Genomic DNA, 23,220 nt, shown 5'->3' on the forward strand with positions numbered 1-23,220 from the left:
AATGAGGAGAGGCTTAGGAACCTCCAGGACATCTTTAAACATTCCAACATCCAAATTATAGGGATACCAGAAGAGGAACAGGAAGAGCAACAGATTGAGTACATATTTGAACAAATAATAAAGGAGAACTTCCCCAACCTGGCAAAGGAAATAAACTTCCAGGAAGTCCAGGAAGCTCAGAGAGTCCCAAAGAAGTTGGAGCCAAGGAGGAACACACCAAGGCACATCATTATTACATGAGCCAAGATTAAAATGAAGGAGAGACTCCTAGACGCAGCAAGAGATAAGGAGACAGTTACTTACAAAGAAGTTCCCATCAGACTGTGAGCCGATTTCTCAAAAGAGACTTTGCAGGCTAGAAGAGGCTGGAAAGAAGTATTCCAAGTCATGAAAGGCAAGGACCTCCATCCAAGATTGCTCTATCCAGCAAAGCTTTCATTTAGAATGGAAGGGCAGATAAAGTGCTTTTCAGGTAAGGTCAAGTTCAAGGAGTTCATCATCACCAAGCCCTTAGTATATAAAATGTTAAAGGGACTTTTCTAAGAAAAAGAAGATAAAAAACATGTACAGTAAAATGACAGCAAACTCACAATTATTAACAACCACACCTAAAGCAAAACCAAAAATGAACTAAGCAAACAACTAGAACAGGAACAGAACCATAGAAATGGAGATCACATGGAAGGTTAGCAACAGGGTAGTGGGAGGAGGAAAGAGGGGGAAAAGATACAGAGAATAAGTAGCATAGATGGTAGGTAGAAAATAGACAGGGGGAGGGCAAGAACAGTATGGGAAATGTAGAAGCTAAAGAACTTATGACACATGGACATGAACTAAAGGGGGGTAATATGGGTGGGAGAGGGTGTGGAGGGGAATGAAGGGGGAAAAATGGGACAACTGTAATAGCATAACGAATAAAATATATTTTAAAAAAGAGAATTAAATCAATGAAATGATAAAAAAAATGTAACGTGAGCCCTGGCTGGTGTGGCTAAGTGGATTGAGCGCCAGCCTGTGAATCAAAGGGTCACTGGTTCGATTCCTAGTCAGGGCACATGCCTGGGTTGTGTGCCAAGTCTCCAGCAGGGGCGTGTGAAACACAACTACACATTGATGCTTCTCTCCCCCTAAAAATAAATAAAATATTTTAAAAATATAATCTGAAACCCCAGTATATAAAGACAGAGTAAAGAGAATATAAGTGGGTTCTTCAAGGAGTTTACATCTTCGTGTCAGGTGGAGAACACTGCTGAACAGCAAACCCCACTGTGGGGTTCTGGGCTCTCTGGAGGTGGTGCTTGAAAGCTAGTATCTTACAGAAGAGTCACTGGGCCTGAGGAACAGATGGAGTCACAGAGGCTGAGCAGACATGACTAAAGGTGTAAGATAGTAGATTAGTTCCAATAACTACTAACAATAGCTAGTATCTCCAACTTGATTCTGGGAGCCACTGTGCCATCAACAAAGTACATGGGACAGTGAAGGTCACAGAGAGTAAGTTAACTGTGTTGCTTCGGTTACTGCAATCCTGCAGCCAGGGACTGGTTGGTGGAGCCAGGGACTGGTCTGGTGTAAGCTCACTGCCATACTTAAAAAAGCACCCATGTCTCTGTCAGTAGCTCTTTCTCTTGCTTGGTTTTTATTTAAATGTTTAAAAATCATGAACAGGTAACTTTATACAACAGAGAACCCAGTGAATCTGAAATTCTAGCCATTTGACCAAATTCATTTCTGACTTTACAACAGCAGCAGCAAGTATATTTTTGTGTGTTCTTCCTTCTCTCCACTTGTCACTGTTGATGCGCCAGCTAAGTGTGGCCCACATACTCTCACTTAAAACACTGCTGGGCATTCCCTCCTGTTGATATTCTCCATTTCCTCTAGTCCTTCAATCCTATGATCCTACCAGAACAAAAGTCTTTTGTCTGTCACAGTAAGCTCCAAAGTGCGTTAACAGAACTTAGAAGAAGGTTGTGAGGGAGCAGTAAAAAAAAGGGACAAAGATGTCTGTAGTCACACTAGATGGCACTGCTGTGGCCCTGCCTTCTGCAACATACCCACATTTAGTCAAATGACCTGATGACGTCAACATCTTCCCTTAACCTACCTCTTTGGCTCAGAGTTCATCATTCTCCACCTGTTCCCACATTGGTCACTATCTCAGAGTCATGTCTTACAATCTCCCCAGCTCAGAGTGTTTAATTTACTTACGTGAAAATTCAACCTTGGTGAGAGCACAGGCCTGCGTGCCTTCAGACAATTTCCGGGTCCTATCCCAATGCCTGGTATCTAGTACATGCTGGATACATGTTTCTGAACAAATGTACTACTTTTAAAAACTCAGAATGCTTGTCAGCTACTCTGAAATTGTCATGTACAGCTGGAAGTTGTAAAATGCTTTCAAAAATGCCACCCATCCTTTGTATGACAGGAAGCAACCTCCCCACCACCTTTCTTTGTCCTTTTGATTTCAAAATTTACTGCTGAAGAGAAAACAAAAATCTGTCCAGGGACCACGATCTGGGAAGCCCATTCAAACTCATTCAGAGTTCCATTTTATATCTGTAAACAGAAAGTCCAAGGCTCATAGCTTCTGTGAGTTAGCAAGTCTAACCCTGCAATAAACAAACCTGCTTTTCAATTTGTGTCCTTAAATTAGATTTAACTTTGCTTTCAAGTGGGTTTACTGCTGGTAAGAGAAGCCTGCCTGGCAGCCCAGGAGAGAGAAGGCAGCCCTGAGACAGATGTCCAGCACGACTTTTGTTTAGGTGTTTACAACGCCCAGGACACCTCCTCTGCTCATCCTCCTGAGAAAAGACCAAAGAACTGCTGGCTAGATGGTTGTCATGTCCAGATGTCCAGCATTTTTCTTTAGATTCTAGCATTTTTCATTTTCTTTCTCACTGTACTGATTCTTATGCTCAAAGGATTGCAGTTGTAACATCATTTTTTTAACTAAAGGAAATTAAGAGTTACTCTATTTGCTGTCACCAAGCCAGGTTAATAAATCCCCAGACCTGGGGTTAAGACAACAAATGAGGCATCGGAGGTCCTCAGCCCTTTTGCAAGGGCTCTTATTAACCTTGCTGGAGTCAGTCCCTAAAGCTCTCACCTGCATGCCATTTATAATCAGTTATAACCAGAGCTGCAGCACCATGCTCCTAGGATCACCACACTTGACACATGTAAGTGCAGGGAGAGTGACAGCCAGAGTCAGGTGCAATGACACATGTCACCATGTACCTTCTCTCAGCAAATTCTAACCTGTCTTCCTTCTCCTGTGGAGATACCATTTCATCTAAGGACAGTAATCCCATTAAAGTCAGCTGCCTCCAGAAAGCAGAACTGCAGAGCCCACATTGGGTCCACCTTGAAATATGGCACTGACAGCAATACATTCCAATATATAATTCTGTAGTTAGGAAATAACACATTCCATCTCATTCCATCTTCTTTTTCAGTTTGTGACAGGTGGCACAGAGCATTTGCTGAAAAAAGGACTTTAACTGTCAAGAGAGGTGAGCATGGGTTCCCCCTCCAACAAGCTCAGAAGGGACCCCGTGCCTCCCCTTGTTCTCCTCAGAGGCAGATCTAACACTGAAGGCCTCACCCTGGCTGCCAGAGGCTCACGCTCTGCTGCAGTGGTCTCACCATGGCTGTTGTTCCCCGATCACCCTGCTGGGTGAAGACACTAGTAGCTGCTATTCCAGAACACCTAGAGATCCAGGAAAAGCCGTTCTCCAAAAAGTAAGTACTAGGTATTGAGGAGAAATAAAACCAAGAGGCCCTTTTGGAGCTTACAGTTCAACAGAAAGTCTATTAAAAAAATTCAGTAAATGGCATGTGTAGACACCTATGTTGGAGACAAATGCCTTAAAAGGACATAATGGTGCAGTGAGGGAACTGGGGGTGGGGCAGAGATGTGGTCAGAAGACTCCCTAAGAAGGGCCCATGCACACTGAGAGCTGAAAGGGGAAAAGGCACCTGTTACTGGACAAGGCATCCTAAGCCCAGTTTCTAGCCACACCATATGTTCCATGAAAAATCAACCCTCCCTTCTTAATGGCTATTTCTTCCAAAATCCTTCTCTACCAGAGCTAGAGAAATGGACTTATAAAAATAAATCCCAAGACTTCAACGTAAGAACTAAAACTATAAAATTCTTAGAGAAGACATAGGTGTAAATTTTCCAGACCTTGAATCAGGCAATGGCTTCCTAGATTTGACCAAACACACAAGCAAAAAAAAGAAAAAAGTAGATAAATTATTTTTTATTAAAATGGAAACTTCTGTGCTCCATAGGATACCATCAAGAAAGTGAAAAGACAACCCACAGAGAGAATATTTTTGCAAATCATATACTTGATCGGAGACTTGTATCTAAAATATATAAAGAACTACTATAACTCAATAATAAAGACAAATCAAACCAATCAAAAATGTTTGATCTAAAAGCAAAGCATTATGCTAAGCGACATAAGCCAGGCAGTGAAAGACAAATACCATATGATCTCACCTTTAACAGGAACCTTATCAACAAAGCAAACAAACAAGCAAAATAGAACTGAAGACACTGAAATAGAGGACAGGCTGAGAGTGAGCAGAGGGGAGAAGAGAGGGAATTTCAGGGGAAAAGGGGAAGGGTTTGCAGGAACAAGTATAAAGGACACATGGACAAAAACTGAGGGGGGAGGAATGGGAGGGAGGTGGGGAGGGCTGAGGGTGGACTGGGATGGGAGTAAAAGGCAGAAAACTGTACTTGAACAACAATTAAAAAATAAAAAATAAAATAAAAGCAAAAGATCTGATTAGACATTCCTCTAAAGATTTATAAATACCCAATAAAGCACATGAAAAGATGTTCAACACCATGATGCCAGGGAAATGGAAATCAAAACTACAATGAGTTATTCCTTCATACCCAGGAAGATGGCAAAGATAACAGAGAATAAAAAATGTGAGCAAGGATAAAGAAAAACTGGACCCCACACCCACTCCTGGGAAAATGTAAAATGGTGGCGTAACTTTGGAAAAGTCTGGCAAATAGAGTTACCACGTGACCCAGCAATCCACTCCTGGGTACAGAGATGTGAGCACACACATCCACACAACAACATTTACACAACAGTGTTCACAGCAGCATTCTACACATAGCCTCAAAGTGGAAACAACCCAAATTCCCATCAACTGATGAACAGACAGGTGTGGTTTATCAATAAAACGGAAAATACTTGATGTTAAATAAAATGGTGCACTGATATACGCTGAAACACGGATGACTATGGAACATACATGCTAATTGAAAAGAAGCCAGTCAAATGGGTCACATACTGTATGTGGTTCCATTTATATGAAGCCCAGAACAGGCAAACTATAGAGACAGAAAGCCTGGTGTGGGGGCCTAGGACTGGGGGGTGGGGTAGGGTAGGGGAGAGATGAAAATGACAGCTAAAGGGTATGGGGTTTCTTTTGGGGATGATGAAAATGTTCAACAACCGAATTTGGTGACGGTAAACTATGTGAATATACGGGTGTACTGTATGGTATGTGAATTGTTTCTCAAAAATACTACTAAACACAGCCCAAAAGTCAGACAGGGAAATGCAAAGGGCACTATTTACTGTACGGAGTCCATTCCCAAGGAAACCACCTGGTGTCCTGGCAGCTGAGCCCACTCTGGGGTGCTGCTCACTGGCCAGGGGCTCCCCCAGTGCCCGCAGACTTCCTGTGCTCAGCTTGAGCACTGGCTCCGACCAAGGTGGGCAAGACCAGCTGGTCTACGGAGCCAAGTTCTGTGTGGCTCAAGGCTGCAGCAAAGCAACACGATGCAGATCAAGTAGCTTAAAATTCATTTTTAGTGCCACCTGGTAAGTTCAGTTGACCTTTAGATTTTCATACCCTGATATACAAACAAAATACTGTCATTTGCACATAAATAGGTGTCCTTTCATTATTTAAAAAATCTGAATCAAAAGTAATTGGCTTTTTTTTTTTTTTTTGAGCGCTCTCAGGCACCAGCACAAACATTCCCACGTAAGAGGCACAAACTGCCAGGAAATGTGTGGGACCACTAGAGAGCTGCTGGTCCCTGCAGGGTGGGGTCAGGGACCTCCTGAAGCTGACGCACCCTATGGGCAGAGCTCATTCTCTCACAGTCGGCTGGCTGTACAGCTTCAAGGCCAGACAAACTGAACTCTCTAGTCCTGGTGTGCCTAGAACTAGAGAGCAGAAAAAGGAGTGTAGGGAAGGCACTAGAGGCAAGAAAGCAATCAGGAAAGAGATTTGAGAATTTTGGCAAGAGTGAGGCCTCTACTTGAGGGCATCCAAGGCACATCATGGATTTTAGTACAGAAAACTAATACAAAAATATGTAAATTATTGATAGAGGCATAAAAAACCCATAAGTGCCATGGCCATGTAGTTCAGACAGTTGGAGCATCATCCCCATACGCCAAGATCGCAGGTTCAATTCCCTGTCAGGGCACACGTAAGAATCAAGTGATGAATGAATAAATAAGTGGAACAACAAATTGATGTTTCTCTCTCTCTCTCTCTCTCTCTCTCTCTGTCGTCCCCCCTTTCCTCTCTCTTTAAAATCAATAAATTAAAAAAAAAATTTAAGCTAGAAGCACCAATAAAACCCCAGGAGCACCAATTTCACCCTCAAGACCTTTAAAGACAAAATAAACATGAGATGTAGTAGCTGGTTTGGGGGCTATTCAGAAAGAAGAGCATCAGGGTGACGTGATTTATAACCCAAGAAACATGTGCATCTCTGCACCTTGCTGAGAAAGTCTACAGCCCGGGGGACACATAGCAGAAGCAAATGGCAAAGGACAACTGGTGACCAAGAACTTTTCTAATAAAGTCTGGCTGAACCTGAAACTAAAAGTCCATGTATTACATGCTTTTTCCTTTTATTTACAAACTCTAAATATTGTGAATTGATTACAACTGTTTATTTAATAGGTCCTTTTAAGAACAATCAGGCAGATTTTGCCAACTGAGGCTCATTTTTTATTTTCCTTTATTATTTAACAAACATCTGACCAGCTGCAATGTTCTATAACAATTCAAGGTAAATAAACACAGTCCCTGGCCTCAGGAACAAGTGCAGAACATTGATCTAAAAGATGACAGTTTTTTACTCTGTCATTATCAGTTTTTGAAAAATCTCTTCATGACAATATAGCAGAGGAGACTTTTTTCCCTGCAAGGTATCCACAGAAAAGTTCTAAGGGCACCAAAGTGAATAACAAAGAAAGAAAACTCAAAGAAAGGAATAGCTTGAGATATCTTTTTTGAAGGAAATCTTCGAAAACATTGTTTCATAAACCAAATACAACAAAGAAAAAATACACAAATATAACTAGAGAATTACCGTATTTTGCTGTGTATAATGTGTACTCATGTTTTTGGCCCAAATTTTCAGGAAAAGAATCTTTTAACTTTTAATTCAATTTTTTATTTATTTAAATTTAGATATTTTTTATATTACAAAGGAATTTGAACATTTATTTTTGAACATATCATGGCATGAGAAATTTTATGTAATGAATAATCACAAAACACAAGAACAGATACAAGGTATTTCAGGTACCCACACATAAGATGCATCCTTAATTTTTCCCTCAAAAATTGGGGCAAAAAAGTGCATGTTTTACATGGCAAAAAATACAGTATATAAAAGCTCTGTTTTTTCCCACATTATTAAAGGCATATGGTTTAAAAAGACAGATATGTCTAAAGCAACTGAAGAAAATACCCTAATCCCTTTTTTCAACCCATACCTGGGATTGCTTCCAAACTCTAGCAAAGGAATTATAATACCGTGTCAAAGGGGCAGCCTTCACAAGTACTGCGCTGGCTTTCAAAAAAATGAATATAAAGTCGCACTATTTATAGCTCACATACTGAAGTTCAGATTCATCAGCATTTGACAGCTTGATTTGCAACCTGAGCCTGACCATGTCAAGGAGCCCAACAGCTCTACAGACTCCTTGATCCTGTGAAGAAGTTGTGACAAATGGCCCAATGCTGGGTATGGCAGGTGTCAAAACTGCCTTCCTGAAAGCCCTACCCAATCTGGGCCCTCATACCTGCCTTACTCTGGAGAACCACTTCGCTAATTGCCACTGACTGACTACTCTGAGCCTCCACAATGGTCTCTCTTTTATATTCAATCTGAAAACCTGCCTCATGGGCTCAGGGAGGTACCTCTTGACAACACCAGGTGACACCAGGGAGGTCTCAGAGGGAAGGAAAGAGGAAGAGACTTGGACACTGGGGCAGCGCTGACATGTGGCAGGGGTATTCCCACCCTGGGTCCTCGAACAGTCCCCTGGTCCCCACAGGCTACCTTCACACAACAAGCTCAGATGACCAAGCTGACATCACCAAGGACAGTTTCTGCCTCTATGCCCTAAGATTCTGCATCGAGCAGGGAAGGAGGCACGAGTTCAGTACAAGGCATTATACTGAGCAGAAACCGGTGAGCCTCCTGCAGTGGCAACAGAGCCTGAGACAACACCTGTCCTCTGAAACTCTCCTGTGAAAAAGACAAAAAGACAATGTTTATGTTTACTTTGTAGCCTGATACTACTGAAAAGAACTGGGGAGAATGGGGAGCAGAGGTCCCTGTGGCAGGGAACAGGCCCCAGCACCCTTAATAGAAGGAGGCTTATCATGAAAGGAATGAACAAAATTGTAGTTGCTGATCAACTGCAGAATTCAGAGACATGAAACCTGGCTAAACCTTTCTTCTCTGCCCTTTCAATATGCCACTCACTCCAGATGTCTGTGAATCATGAAATGCACTCAATTCACAGGAACCATGCTTTTGGCCCAGATGAAATGCAGAAATGAGCAGCAGCGCTGTCAGGCCACTACATTCTGGGAATCACACCTTCCACCTCTGGACTTCAAATAAATGCTGTAGAGTGTTTTCTTTTCAAGCAAACAGTGCATTCCCTTAAAGACAATGCACTGAAATCCATGCCCTCCCTGCATGTGTAAAACCCACCATGGAAGGGTGGCCACTTTACAGGGTTTCTGAGGGCTCTGCAGCCACAGCCAGGGAAAAGGCACTGAGGTGGGAAAAGGCCTGCAAGGCTGAATGTTTTTCCATTTGCAATCAACCTTGAAAGTGTCCTTTTCAGAGCGGAAAACAGTCGGTGCTGGCACGGCTGTCTGTGTACTAGCGGTAGAACAGGTTTGTCCTTACTTACTAATCTGCTTCTCTAGATGTACTTGCCCCTACTACTTTGTTTTGCCATTCTTTCTTTTTTCTTTCACGGAAAGAGTGTTTTCACCTCTCTCAAGGTTATATTCTCTGGAGTCCTGGGAGAGCACAGCTGGCGAGGGTGGCCTCTCACTGCCGTCAACCACCTTTCCAGCTACTTCACTGTGTGTCATAACCATCTCTCAGGCACTATTAGAGGAGATGAAAAAAATGCCTTTTGTGAATCAGTTGCTGCTTTGGAGCCATGATTCTTAACTGGAGTGGCTTTGCCCCACAGGACACCGGGCAACCTGGAGACGTTTTTGATCACTACAACTAGGGGTGGGTTGCTACTAGCATCTCATGGGAAAATACCACATATGCTAAATATCCTACGGCACACAAGACAGCCCCCCACTCCCACAGACAGCCATCCAGTCCAAATGTCAGAACATGGTCCACACCACAAACCCACGAAGCCCCCAGATCAAAAATTCTTTAACCAGACACTTAGGAGCTCCTCATAGTTGTGTAGATTATACTACTTCTCTTTCTTTCTCCCTGTCAGTCCAGACAGATTAAAAGACAAAGATCAACTAAAAAAATTTGTCCATTTCACACCAAATGAGAGATGGGGACTCCTCAACAGTAACTACATTGAGACTGCTGACACTCACTGACAGCTTCCCAAAAGTCATATTGTTAAGTACCTTTTAAAGAAGAGGTTTATGGCATTTTTCAAACTGTGGACTGCAGCCCCTTAGGGTATTTTAAAATCAATTTACCACATCACAATGCACATTTTTAAGAGAAAAGGTAACAAACAGCAGATAATAGAAAATTTAGGAGTAAAGACACTTTCATGAAACACTGTTTGCCACTTGGCTGTGGTCACAAAGCCAGGATGCCAATAGCCTAGTTTAGGTATTCCCGTGCAGATGAGCAGGCAAGGCAAAGGGGGTCCGGGGAGGGTGGCAACTTGTCTGTGGTCACCAGCCTTCTGGTTTGCTGAGAAGTTGATGGCTGGGCCAACACCAGCTGCTCAGCCTGGGCGCTTCGTCAGATCACAACGTGGAAGAGAGCTGCTCACAGGCACACGCACAGCTGCCGCTCCTCTCTTCCCGCAGGGCCAGCCAGAGGGCGGCGCCCTGAAGACAGGAGGAAAGACAGAGACACGACATCCACACTTGGCACTCTAATCTGACCGAGGCGGCCTCACAGTCTTCCCCAGATACAGTCAGAGGATGAACTGGTAATGGCCTCCCCCAGAAAATTCATTTTCTTGCCCAATCTACCAGCTGAAACATCAGAGCAGAGCAAGCCAGCACAGGGGCCTTTCCGATGCCCACCACTGCCATCTAAGACAGTGAGTAGCTATTTCTGATTTTCCAAAACTTCACTTGAGTTTTATCCCCAATTTTAAAGTGCTCAACTGTAAGTCTATAGAAATAAAGTTGCTTCAAGGTCAGCTGTGGGCTCTTGGGCAGAACGCCCACAGAGCCACGTCCCACAGGTCTTTGCCTCACTACCGCGCAGCTGTTTTTACAGCTTTGGAGACCTGCTGTAGAGGGCAGAAATTTCATTACTTAAAATGGGATCTTAAGAAGTATCTTTTAGGAATTAGTTGTCCAATATATTTTTAAACTTTTATGGCTCTTTATTTGAGCCAATAATGCTCGAAAACTGAAAGCAAACATTTCTGTGAACTAAGTTTTCCATCCTGGCTAACATAGCCAGCATATGGTTAGTAGTATATTTGACTCAAGATGTGAAAGATGGTGACTCCCAGTTGGCGTTCCTTTTCAGGCCAAGGAAGGCAACACTCCCCACCAGTGCCTACTTTTCAGACGGCGTCAACAGGAGTGGCGGGCAAGGCTGGAAATGGCCCAGTTTCTTCTTCTATTTGTCCTCGTGCACTTTTCCTTTAAGATTCCGAACACGTGGTATCCCTTCCCCTAGAGAAGACCTGGGGAGTCACACTCAGGATGCCACCACATGGAGGACAGGGGCCATGGAAACTACCACCTTGATGTGGGGAAAATAAGTTGGTAGGCAAGATCAGACCAGGCACCACTCTTAGAAACCCTGACCCACAGGCCACACATTCTGTGACCACGACCGAAACATAGAAGCAACCCAAGTAATACAAGTACTGACTTGCACGAAGAGAATTATTAACAATCTACTTCCCAGCAGAGCTGCACCTTGCCTACCCACACAAAGAGAAGGAGGGAGGGAAGGAATAAAAGGTATGATGGAAAAGCTAAAGCAAATGCTGAACAGAGAGCCCTGATTAGTGCTAAGACAGGCTTCTGACGCAACTGAGACTTTGGTATGATTTGTGGAGAGTCTCCTGCTCTGCCAGCATGAGTTCTGCAGCAAACTGAGCAACCAGGGAATAAGCAGCAAAGACTCAGCTTAAATGAGGCTCACCAAGCTTGTTTGAAATACCAGGTGAAATACTAGGTTCACTTTCTCCAAGAGTGACTTTACATGTGTACATGCTCTCAGGAAAAAAAATCCAGCCCAAAGAACAGTGAGAGGAGCTTTACTCTACCTCTTAGAAATAGAGAAATACCCCTCCACCCCAAGTCATGAGTCTCCCTGCTCTGTGCTAAAGTTTCTCTGCAGACGTCTAATTTAGCACTGTGGTCAAGGGGCCTGGGGCAGCACCCTGAACACAGAGAATCAGAGCTCTAGCTCACACTGCTCCTAGTCAGGAAATACCACTAGAGCATTTCCCACAGGAATGCTCCATACACAACAGCCACACTCCAGGACCTCTGGCCAGCTATCAAGTGCTTGTTATCTATTACATATTTAAAAGGCCTGGAGTAGCATTTTAAAAGGCCTGGAGTACCCCCTGCAGGGGTACTCATGGACCCCTGAGTAGCATTGCTCAGTTGGTTGGGCACTTCCCTGCAAAGCCAAAGGTTGCTCGTTTGGTTCCCAGTCAGGGCACATGCCTAGGCTGTGGGTTGGGTCCCTTGTCAGGGTACATATGAGAGGCTACTAATTGATGTTTCTCTATTATGTCAATGGTTCTCTCCCTCTCTTTCTGCTTCTGCTCCCTCTCTAAAAATAAGTAAAATCTAAAAATATAATAAAAATAAATAAATAAAAGCCCTGATAATGACCGAAAGAGACTGCCCTTATTTGTTTAGGTCAAGGAGAAGAACCAAGAATGAAGTCAGAATCCTCAGGACTTATGTACCAAAAATAATTCTTTCTTCCATGAAATGTTCTGTCACTTAAAATATGGGCAGACAGTTATTCAACTAAATGCCTGCTAACTGGTCACAATAAATCACACTTAACTAATAAAGTTTCTAGAAAACATTCTGGTTGGCCAAAATCCTGTTGCTTTTCTGGTTCTGAGTGACATTTCAGAGAAACATCAGTGAGATAAGCTGGCAGAGTAACAAACTACACGCCAGGACAAGAGAGTAAGGGAAGGAAGCACTGTTAGAATAAAAACCCAAGCAGGACCATGACCTCCAGGCCCTCCTGGTCTGGCCCCTGCTCACCCCAACCCAGGGGTCAACGAACACCATACAGGGCAGACCAAATCAGCCCCGGCTAAGAATGTTGTATATGTTTTAGAATAGTTTGAAGAAGGAATAACAAAAACAAAAAGAATTATCTTAAAACGTGTTTAATTACATGAAATTCAAGTTTCAGGGTCCATAAACAGTTTTACTGAGCACAGAAATCGTCTGTTCCCTCACATGCTATCTGATGGCAATTGTCTCACATGCTCTCTCGATGACAGCTTTCATGCTCCAACGGCACAGGTGAGTAGTTGGGACAGAAACCAAATAGCATGAAATATTAACTATCTGTTCCTTTACAGAAAAAGTTTGCTGACCCTCATCATAGCACACAACACGCTCACACATTTGCACTTGCTGTTGCCTCAAAGGTTTAAGAGGCTATACACAACAACTAAGCTGGGCTGTAAGCTAAGAACACAATGTGTTTTATGCCAAAAGAAAGGGGAGCAAATAGTGTCTATCACCTTGTGGCTTCTGGACAGAGAGTGACAGGTGCCTGGGCCTGCTTTGATCCTCTCCCACCATCTTCTGCCCACTGCCTGTCAAAGGGCCTGGCATTTCAGTAGTATTCAGCTCTGGTTAAAACTTAACCTTTATGCATATAAATAGAAACATCTTTAAACACCAATTAAAAATAACAGCCTGGCATTTGGAAACACCTATAAACAAAAATATAAAAAGTGAAATAAACAGCAATAGTTGTACTTCTGATCTATGCGCAGGTGGATAAAAAGCTACATGTGATTACTCTGAAGCTTTTCAATAAACTCCTGAATTTATGCAGCTTTTAAAATGTAAAACAATGCCCACGCTACCTTTTCATCCAATAGTAAACTGGCTTTTTTCTCCCTTTACTCCATTTTAATGATTGTGAAATTCAACAGTATTTTATTTAACCCAATGTAGCTGAAATACCATTTTGACATTTTAATCAATGAGAAGAAATTATTAGTGAGATATTTTGTTTTTATACCACTGTGCATTTCACACTCACAGCACATCTCCACTGAAAACAGCCACAGCTCGATGCTCAGCGGCCACGTGCGCCTGCCTGCCACCGCATCAAACTGCGTTATTTTTAAACGTTCAGTTCTTTTCAACTGAACACAAACCAAACTTACTTGCATTTTAGGAGTTTTATATAAAAGAACTTCTCTATTTTTGATTGTGTGCTTGATTTTTACTTAAGAAGACTAAAATACAATAAACATTTAATATTTTATTTATTAAGTGTACATTTTACATTTTACTTAATTATTGTTGTTCAGTTACAGTTGTCCCTCCTTTTTCACCACTGCTCACCCCTACCCAACCTCCCCTCCTCCAGTCAATCCCCCCCCCCCCCATATATAAAAAACCTCTGACACTCATCTTAGGATTCACACCGTGACCTTTACAAGAAGCTAAAAGATATTAAGAACCACATCCTATTGCTTTCCCACAAGCATCCAATTTTGCTTTTCCAACTATGGCTGTTAGGTTTAGCTTAATTTCCGCCACATATAGCTCCTTTCCGATCTGAACTGAATCCGACCAAGAAGCTCTAACACGTCTGAGCCAAGTTTCTTTAATGTGCAGCAGGACGGCGCCACCGTCCTGCACAAGGTGACCCGCCTGAGTTTACAATTGAAAAGCACTTCCACTCTGCCTCTGCATTCCTTTAGGAAACTTATGTCCACCTTTATGATTTAAAAAGAGGGACTAAGGATCTCAAACTGCCCAAGTAAAAGCAGATTCCGGGGCCCTTACTGGTGGGGTACTACAACCAGGGGAGCAGCTTCACTTGGCTGGAAGGACTGCTCTTCACTCACAGCACACAGCACAAAGCACAGGGCACTGCTAATGGAAAGAGCAGTTCCCACAGTTTGGGAAGCTATGGGGCCACCATTCTTCACAACAGCAAGGGCCTCACTGTTTAAACTCTGAGGGTGTTCCTGGTTACCTCGGCATCCTGCTGGGGGAGGTGGTATGTCCTTTCGAGGCTTTGCAGAGTTCTGGGGTTCAGGGTCTTCTGCTCCAAGAGATGCTCCAGAAGCAAGACCAGCTGGTCTGGAAGAAGCTGAGGGCAAAACCAAAGAGCCAGTGAAAATGCCATTCCGCTTACAAGAAATCAAAAGCAACCGTTTAGAGCAGAAAGACAGCAAATCCAGAGTAACCTGGGTACTTCGACAGGTGTCTGCAACCCAGAACAACTGCGTCGTTTAACCTACACAAAGATTCAAGAAACCACCTGGTCTTGGGCATGGAAATTTAGCAGAAGTAAGCCGATTTCAGATTTCCTTCCTTACCCCTTGAACCTTGAAAATGTACACCGAGAAATAAAGAGCATGTAATGAACTAAGAATCATGTCTCACAGACCCTCCCTTATAAAAATTATAGGTTTATACGTAATTCCATTAAAATTAAACAATACTATAAACATGATTACACAGAGTCACCCATATTCCCAAGTTTCCATACAGGACAGGTGAAAAAAATGGGGGGGCGGGTAAAGAGAAGAGGGTGTTTCTAAATGGTACAAAAATAATGAACATTTTATGAACAAATATTTTTGAAATTCAAGAACTTAAAATGTCTTATTCATTATTGCACCTCAGTGCCTAATTCAGCCCCTGGAACAGACAGTATTTGCAAACTACAGGAGGAAAAAATACATTTACGATACATCTTGTAGGAAATGAAAAGTATGTATTCTAAAATAAAGGTTTTAAAATTATTGCTATGAATTCCACTACTCTCTATATTTAGCTTTTCCCCTTCACCACTTGTGCCCTGAAAATCCCTGTCAATAAACCCAAACTTGCAAGTCTGCAAGTCAATAGTAGGCCAATGGAACATTCCTAAGAACTCCTAGATTTTTACCTCTACTTTCTGTTATTCTCAAAGAAAGTTAAAAAATCACTGGGTTCTCTCCCTATCCCTTTTTACTTTGCTGCCCCATGTGTGTATTCTGCTTGCCCCCACTCCACACTTTCCTGGAATGCACATGGCGGGAAACTGGGTGAACCGTATCATTCCCCACAGAGAGCATTTCTTGATGTCCTCACCTCGCCCTTCTAAGGTCTCATATAACCCCACTCCCCTACAGAGACACAGAAGCACATCCCTTGATTCTTAGGCATTTTTATTTCACAACATCCCTCCATGCATCTAAGAGTCCTGTGGGTCTTCTCAGGCTGAAAGGAAAACGAGTGCCTTCAGCCAAAACAGAGGCTCACAACCTGCACGGCCCCCCAAGCAGCCCTCCACAGGGACTTAGGGAACGACTAGCACAACTTCCTTTCACAGGAGTCCTGTGCCTAAAAGATGCATTAAAGATAATTACTGAATAGCAATTAGAAAAAAAACTGCCAGTTTTCTAATTTCTGCAGTTTTAGACACAGAAGCCTACTTTTATAATTTTAAAAGAAATCTACAGTTTTATAAAACAGGATAAATCCAGTGCCACTACCTTCCAGAGAACCTCCTCACCTAGTCACACTGTGAACCCTCCCCTGTGGGTACACAGGGGCCCTACCACAGGCTCTGGGCCCTCCTTCCTGTCCATTTTGCCCTGCAGTCTCCCTTTTCTGGACCTTTCTTCCCTGAGTTCCCAAAGAGGTCCTTTGCTGGTGGAGGCTAAGCTTTCAGTCTTCCCTGGGCCCCTCCCTCAGTCCCCTAAGTCACTCCCCGACTGTCCTCCAGCCTCTTAACAGAGCCTGCCCTTTCTCTCCCATTAGGATCTCTTCCAACCAACCCATCCCTTTCCAAGCATGTTCCATACGGCACCCACCCCAAGGTGGTCTGGCCTGGGCACCCATGGAGCAGCAGCTCACCTGCCTCTACAAGGGTGGGGAGGGAGGGCCCCAGACTGGCCACCCAGCCCTACACCCTGACAAGCACTCTCAAAACTGGTAGCTGCCAGGCTCAGGGCAGCATCTCAAACACTGAGACCACAATGGATGCAGGAAGACAGCCTGCGGGAAATGGCAAGCCCGTCACAAGGCAGAACACCCATCGGCTGGGGTGGAGGCCTGATTCACTAACTAAAAACAGAAGGAATCATGTTGGGCAATTTGCAGAATTACAGGGAAGGACAGAGTAGAAAGAAAAGCATCTCCCTATTATATGTCCACACTCACAAAGAGGCCTATTGTTAGAACTTGCATTTGGGATTTGGTTTAAACTAAAGAGACCCACAGAGGAAAGAAACCCCTGAGGAAGACTAGGTTGGTCCTCAACTTACCCTAACAGGGTTTAACAAATAAATTGAACTCCAGTTTAAAATTAAAGAATTACCAATATGTTAACCTATCAAAATATCTAGATTCATACTTGACCCATTTCAGAGTTTTCAGCAGAAAGTTCACGTACCCGTACACAGAAACAGAACAGATCTTCAGAAAGGATCCCTGAGAGTTTTTGTCCTAATTTTATACAATGGGAAAATACTTGAAGCTAAGCCCCCTGACTGAAGATAAACAGCTGAGGTGGAATGGAGAGAGTCAAACCTTTGTGTTTTTAAAATAAGTTTAATTTACTCTAATTGGAGTGGGGTGAAGAGCAGGCGTGCACACAGCCTGCCAGGCAGGCCTCCCTCCTGGGCACCGAGGTGCCTGGACTGCTCTGCAGCAAGAGCTGGCCTATTCCTTTGGGGAGGAAGCCCAGAACCCCCAGGCTGGTGCAGCTGTGAGGACGGCCCTCCCTCCAGAATGCTCAGTGCATCAGTCAGTCAGTCTGGCCCACTCTCCCCAATGAGCCTGTGGGAGACTCTCACTCCAACAGCAACCTACAGCCCTCCCTAACTCTTATAACTCGCTAGGGAAACATGTAGTTTAACAACAAAATTTGAGAAAATCAGTGATCCAATTCTATTTTAGTACATACAAGAAACTAATTTAGCATCTTTCATTCACAGATGAGTAAGTAAACATTACATAATTTTTACATGAGATTATAGACCTTGAAAAGAAGATATTAAAGCCAAATTGTGGTAAGTAGCTTGTTTTTATATAGTACATTTCTCTCTGTAAAATAAACATTTACTCCCAGTGAAGCCACCCTACGATGAAAAAGATATACTATGTAATAACCAAAAGTTTGCAAAGCAACTGAGAGAGATACACTCCAAATGTGCTTGCATGCAGCTCTGGGCAGCTGGCATGGCAGCCACGGGAAGTATGTGTGGGTCACTCTACCCCTCCCTCACAGAAAGCAAATTAAATTTCACGTGACTTGTAGGCCAACTGTGTTTAATACAGCAGTACTGAGAGACAAACATGGCTTTAGTCATACTTTGGAGGATTAAGAAAAATACAGCACATGTTTCAGAGCATTATCTCATCAGAAAGCAGCTCCTTCGAACATTATAAAAAGAACCTGCCTTTATTTCTGAGGGCTTAAAAGTGCTCACAGCCATAGCTTGAGTGACAGGAAGAGAAAGTCCTTTCCTTTGCACACGCAGGGAATTCATGACAGAGTTATTATTTGTTTCCATACGGAAACCAGGTTGTTATTTTTAAAATGCATGTGCCCCAAAACTCAAGACAAAATAAGGCTATGGGGTGCTGAAGTCATGTGGGTGCTGGAAACTGAGAACTTCACAATACTGTAAAACTTAAATACAAAAAAAAACAACAACAACAACAACAACAAAAAACAAAGCCACAAAGTGCTAAAGGAGGTCAGAAAATACAAAAGATATTTGTTAAAAATTTAGAGGTCTGGATTCTTAGTCTAAACATGGAGGACTAAAAACCCAGAAATTTACAAAAAAAAAGGAAAGTCTACCTGGTAATTTCTCCCAGTCAATTTAAGAGCTGAAGCAAGCCACACAACTTTTGAGTGGTTTTTAAAGTTTCTACACAGACTCTTGGAAAAAAATACAGATTTTCCAAACCCACCCTCCCAGTCTACAAGCAGCACAAAGAAAAAACCCTGACTCTTCCACAAGCCTCTTACTGCTGTCACGGGGACATCACTCACTCCTGGCTCCCCAGAGGACCACCCATGCAACTCAGGCCCTTCACTACTCCTTCCATTAGCAGGACCAGAAAAGGCCAGCTCACCTCCTATAGGAAATGTCACAGACGCGTCTCACTACTGACCTTGCACAGAGAGGCTCCAATACAAGGAGCTGGGTGCATATGAAAGTCTGAGCCCCACTTCTGCATGCCTCCAAGAGCAAAGAAGGGCAGTCCCTCAAGGTCCAGCTGGCGCGATGCAGGCACGAAGGAAGTCCCTGAGAGGCTCCCGGGCGGGGACGGAGCCTGAGACTAATGCAGCCTCCAACTGACAGTGGCATGAGTTCTATTATTACCCCATTATCACTCTGGGATCTGTGCCTAAACGAAGCTGCTTCCTCCCTGATGCCATTTCCTTTCATCCTGGCTGGAGACGAAGAGAGGATCAATGGGGGCAATACACATGATGTCACTTCAATTTACAGCAACAGCCTCCCTCTCTTTCAGTCTGTCTGAACTACACAGAAAGATCAATTCTTCCCAAAAATGGTTTAAAAATGCTCAGGGAGCATTCTTCTTCCAGAAAAGCATTCTCTGCTATATTTGTCTATGTTTCTACGACAGGAACTGTTTACACTGAACAAACACAGAAGAAATGAGGGAGGGAGAAAAATCCCAAATTCTCCTGTATGCTGGGGACTTGCTGGCTGAAATTCAACACAAGCAAGACCCAACCAGACTTGAAGCGGCTGACCTTTGAAAGTCACAGGCAGAGAGGCTTTCTGGGGTAGGGACACAATAAAGACAGCAGTTTTCCTTTATCCCTTGGATTAGAAAGGTAGTCCCAATGATACAAAATGTCTTTTTAATAAGACTTCCCCAAAACTAACAAATTCCTTCCAACCTCTCCCTGGAAACACCGAACCATACTCTATACCCTCAGGAGCCTCCACAGTCCACAGGTGTAGGAGCAAACAGCTACCATTCCTAGTTTTCCCACTGGGGGCAAAGGAACTTTGACTATGGGACACGGACAGAACTTTAAACCAAGTAACCTTTCAGACAATGCCCTGAATCAAAATAAAATAAGCAGAAATCTCTAAGTTGTATAAATTTTCATAATAATTTTGGAAAATGGGGTAAAATTAAGATATAATAGACAAAATCCCCCAAAACAAGAGTTCTCCCTCACAATGCAGGAGAAACACAAAGTCCTAAAACATATTCAGAACACTGGCACTCCAGCTGACCCTGCCCTCCCCAAACACTGGCAAGGACCACGGGCTCCACGTCTCCTTTCATCTGTCACTCTCTAAACGATAAGCATTTTTAAGTGTCAAAAGTTAACTCTGTAATAATATGTACACTGGTAAGTGTCTGCCCAACAGTGGCTGTCAATTAGGATATCATGACAGAAACTACTACCAAAAACAAGCTGAAAACAAATCTTACAAAAGAAAAACCATCCTTCACATATTGAAGCAAAAACTGAATGCAATTTAAAGAACTGCCAAATTTAAGTATGAAAGTCCATATAGTTCAAATTATTTTGGGGACACAAATTTAATTTGCTGGCAAATAACACAATAAAATAATCAGGAATAAAAATAATCTTCAAAATAAAATAATCCAGAAGCAGATATCTGTACAACAGAATCAGTTATTTTTGATTATCAAACATTCTTCAGGGAATACAGCTGTAGTCAAAGCTGAGAAAGGAAATTTAAGCAGAAGCAAATATTCATGTAATTCATTTTACATAAAAAAAGGCATATTTACTTTTTGGGGGAAAGTGATTCTAACAGCTACAGTTTATTTCATTTTAGTACTTATTTATTTAGTATCCTCCCCAGAGGACATACTCATTGATTCTAGAGAGAGGGGAAGGGAGGAAGAGAAACATCCATGCAAGAGAGAAACATCAATTGGTTGCCTCTTGTAAGTGCCTTTGAATGGCACTGAACCCTCAACCCAAGCATGTGCCCAGACCGGGAATTGAACCTGCTACCTTTTGGTCTACGGGATGGTACTCCAACCGAGCCATACCGGCCAGGATTAACAGCAACAGTTTAAAAAGACTAATGAACTCCTTAGCCATGATTTGGTCACAATGCTTCCAAAAATGATATCACAGTGACTAAAGTAGACACTATCTAGCAAACAGTATATGAAATAATTTACTGGCATAAATTACTCTCATGTTTCCAGATTATAAGGGTTAAATTTTCACATATTTCCCTAAATTTTACAAAAGTATTAACCCAAACTATTTGCAATCTGACATGAAGCATATTATTTAAACAACACAAAATGTCAATTGGATCTCATAACCATGTGTACACAAATGATTTATATTACACATTTTAGAGAAAAAAATCTTTGCAAACACTCAAATAGAAAAATCTGAGGTATTTTATATGAGATGCTTGGATGCTCACATTTGCCTCCCCTTCCCAGGAACCTGCCAAACCAATAATCAACGGGGCAAAGGGAGATCACTCCTGATCTGACTTTTATGCTTCTCAAGAAAACTATCGCTCATGAAAAAGAAGCTCTAGATTCCTAAGCAGTTCAGCCCATTCACCTGCCAGGACAACAGCAGCATGCTCAGTGTAGGGCTTGTTTCAGTCTTTTTAAAGAATTTGAAACACTTGCAAGTATCAGAGAGTACTTTCAACTTTTCTTGTATTTGCAGTATTTTTTCCATTAAATCTACTTGTTTTCATTTCTTTAGCATGAATGCACTTACCTAAGTTAATAATATTATACAAAATAACTAATGTGTTTATCCTGGAGAGGAATATATATTTTATAAATCTGAGTTCCTAATCTATAGTGGTATTTTCTAACTTCCAATTCTAGTTACATACTAACTCATGACCCCCTAAGGTGCCTCATAGGACTACACTTTTATTGTGAAAACTGTCAGCTAGTTGTGTGTGTCAAAATCATAGCTACAGTATATAACCACACAATGGAATACTACGCAGCTATTAAAAAGAATGAGATGGAGCTGTTTCTGTACTATGGTAAGAAAGCAAGAAATGTTATTAAGTGAGGTACAAAGTTAAGAACAGAATGTAAATATGATTAAATTTGTGTAAAGAGCTTCATATATATATACATATATATATACGTATATATATATATATATATACGTATATATACACACACACACATATAATTAAGTAACTCTCCAAATTAAGTTTTTCTCTGAGTAACCTATACAAGCTACTTGGCCTTTTTCTTTTTTCCTGCCTCCAGCACAAGCGGAATTATTTTTCTTAAATCATGTTACAAATATTTCCCCCAAAATTTACTCAATTAAGGGAAGATCATCTGTATAAGGAGATTTGATACTGTGACCTAATCTAAGCAGTGAAATTCATAAATGATTAAAGCACATGCTTGAGGAGGCGCTAAGTGAAAACCTGCTTCTAATAAAGCAAGTCCTGTTAGCTACAGGCAGACCCCTCGCACTGGTGCACACCAAGACACTGGTATACCAGTGCCCCTCCATTCCTAGTCATAACAATAATGTTTGAAAATAACACAGATCTCAACAGTTCTGACTGCAATACTTCTACAAAGAGATGAATGCTAATGGCATTAAATGTGACATAAGTCCTGAGAGAGCAATGCACAAATATTGAAAGAATTTAAAATTTTCCAAATGTTTCACAAATATACATAAGCAGTTCATCAGATAGTCACATACTCAGACTTTTATGCTGCCATTTACAATATAAACAAACTAGCAAATGTTTTCAGAATTTTCTTTTGCAAGGGAAAAACAGTAACTGTAATTTCATTCAAACCCAGAATTTCCTATTTTTCTCTAACTTCCTATATTACCCCCACTGTGTCGAAATCAGATAATTTGTGTGGGATTATTACAAACAACACTTTTAGTAAATAACTATCGATATTAAATTATTCTTTGTAACACATAGCCCTAGGTTCCTATTGAAAAGTGATCTATAGTATGCACATAATTAAGATGTTCACATACACAAAAATACAACTCTTAGGAATATTCAGTCTGAAAACAAATTTTCCTCTAAAAGTGATTAATTAGCAAATGGGGAAAAAAACTAAACTTTTATTGAAAATTACTCTTCAGAATATTACAAATAAAAACAACCCCCCTCCTCAGTTGGTTAAGGGTATTGTCCCCATACGCCAAGGTTGCAGATCTGACACCCTGTCGGGGAACACACAAGATTTCACCAGTGAGTATATAAATATATGGGACAACACAGCGATGTCTCTCTCTCAGATCAATAAATAAAAATTTAAAGAGAGAATAACTGAGTTCAAACAAAATTATATTTTAACCTCTATAAAAAAGAATGTACATTTTTAAGGCAACTCCTTCAAGAATGAAAACCAATATTGTTCATTTCATGTGCCACCTACAGCATGCCTGCCTGATACAAGTTTATTAATAATGTCCAGTCTACTAAGCTGTAGTAATATAGTATATATGATTGCAAGACAGCC

At 41.9% G+C, this 23,220-nt stretch overlaps 1 protein-coding gene across 8 annotated transcripts in view; it reads right to left on the minus strand.

Annotated features, from left to right (window-relative positions):
- Positions 1–23,220, minus strand: part of LOC123819436 (aminopeptidase O (putative)) — a 448,779-nt gene that overhangs the window by 13,275 nt on the left and 412,284 nt on the right. For 4 of the 8 annotated variants that reach the window (XR_006785810.1, XR_006785808.1, XM_045839789.1 and 1 more), the window contains one exon: positions 14,718–14,833. The exons of 1 other annotated variant lie outside the window; for it this stretch is intronic. Coding sequence is in view for 3 of the 7 variants with exons in the window: in XM_045839787.1 (XP_045695743.1) it covers positions 10,285–10,368; positions 14,717–14,833 (201 nt within the window). In the remaining 4 variants the exon portion in view is untranslated. Of the gene's footprint in view, positions 1–7,537; positions 10,369–14,716; positions 14,834–23,220 lie in introns of those variants that run through there. 3 more of the 8 variants (XM_045839793.1, XM_045839784.1, XM_045839787.1) reach the window with 2 other exon arrangements.

This window comes from Phyllostomus hastatus, unplaced genomic scaffold, assembly GCF_019186645.2.
Source record: "Phyllostomus hastatus isolate PE091 unplaced genomic scaffold, TTU_PhHast_1.1 phas_contig_312, whole genome shotgun sequence".
NCBI lineage: Eukaryota > Metazoa > Chordata > Mammalia > Chiroptera > Phyllostomidae > Phyllostomus > Phyllostomus hastatus.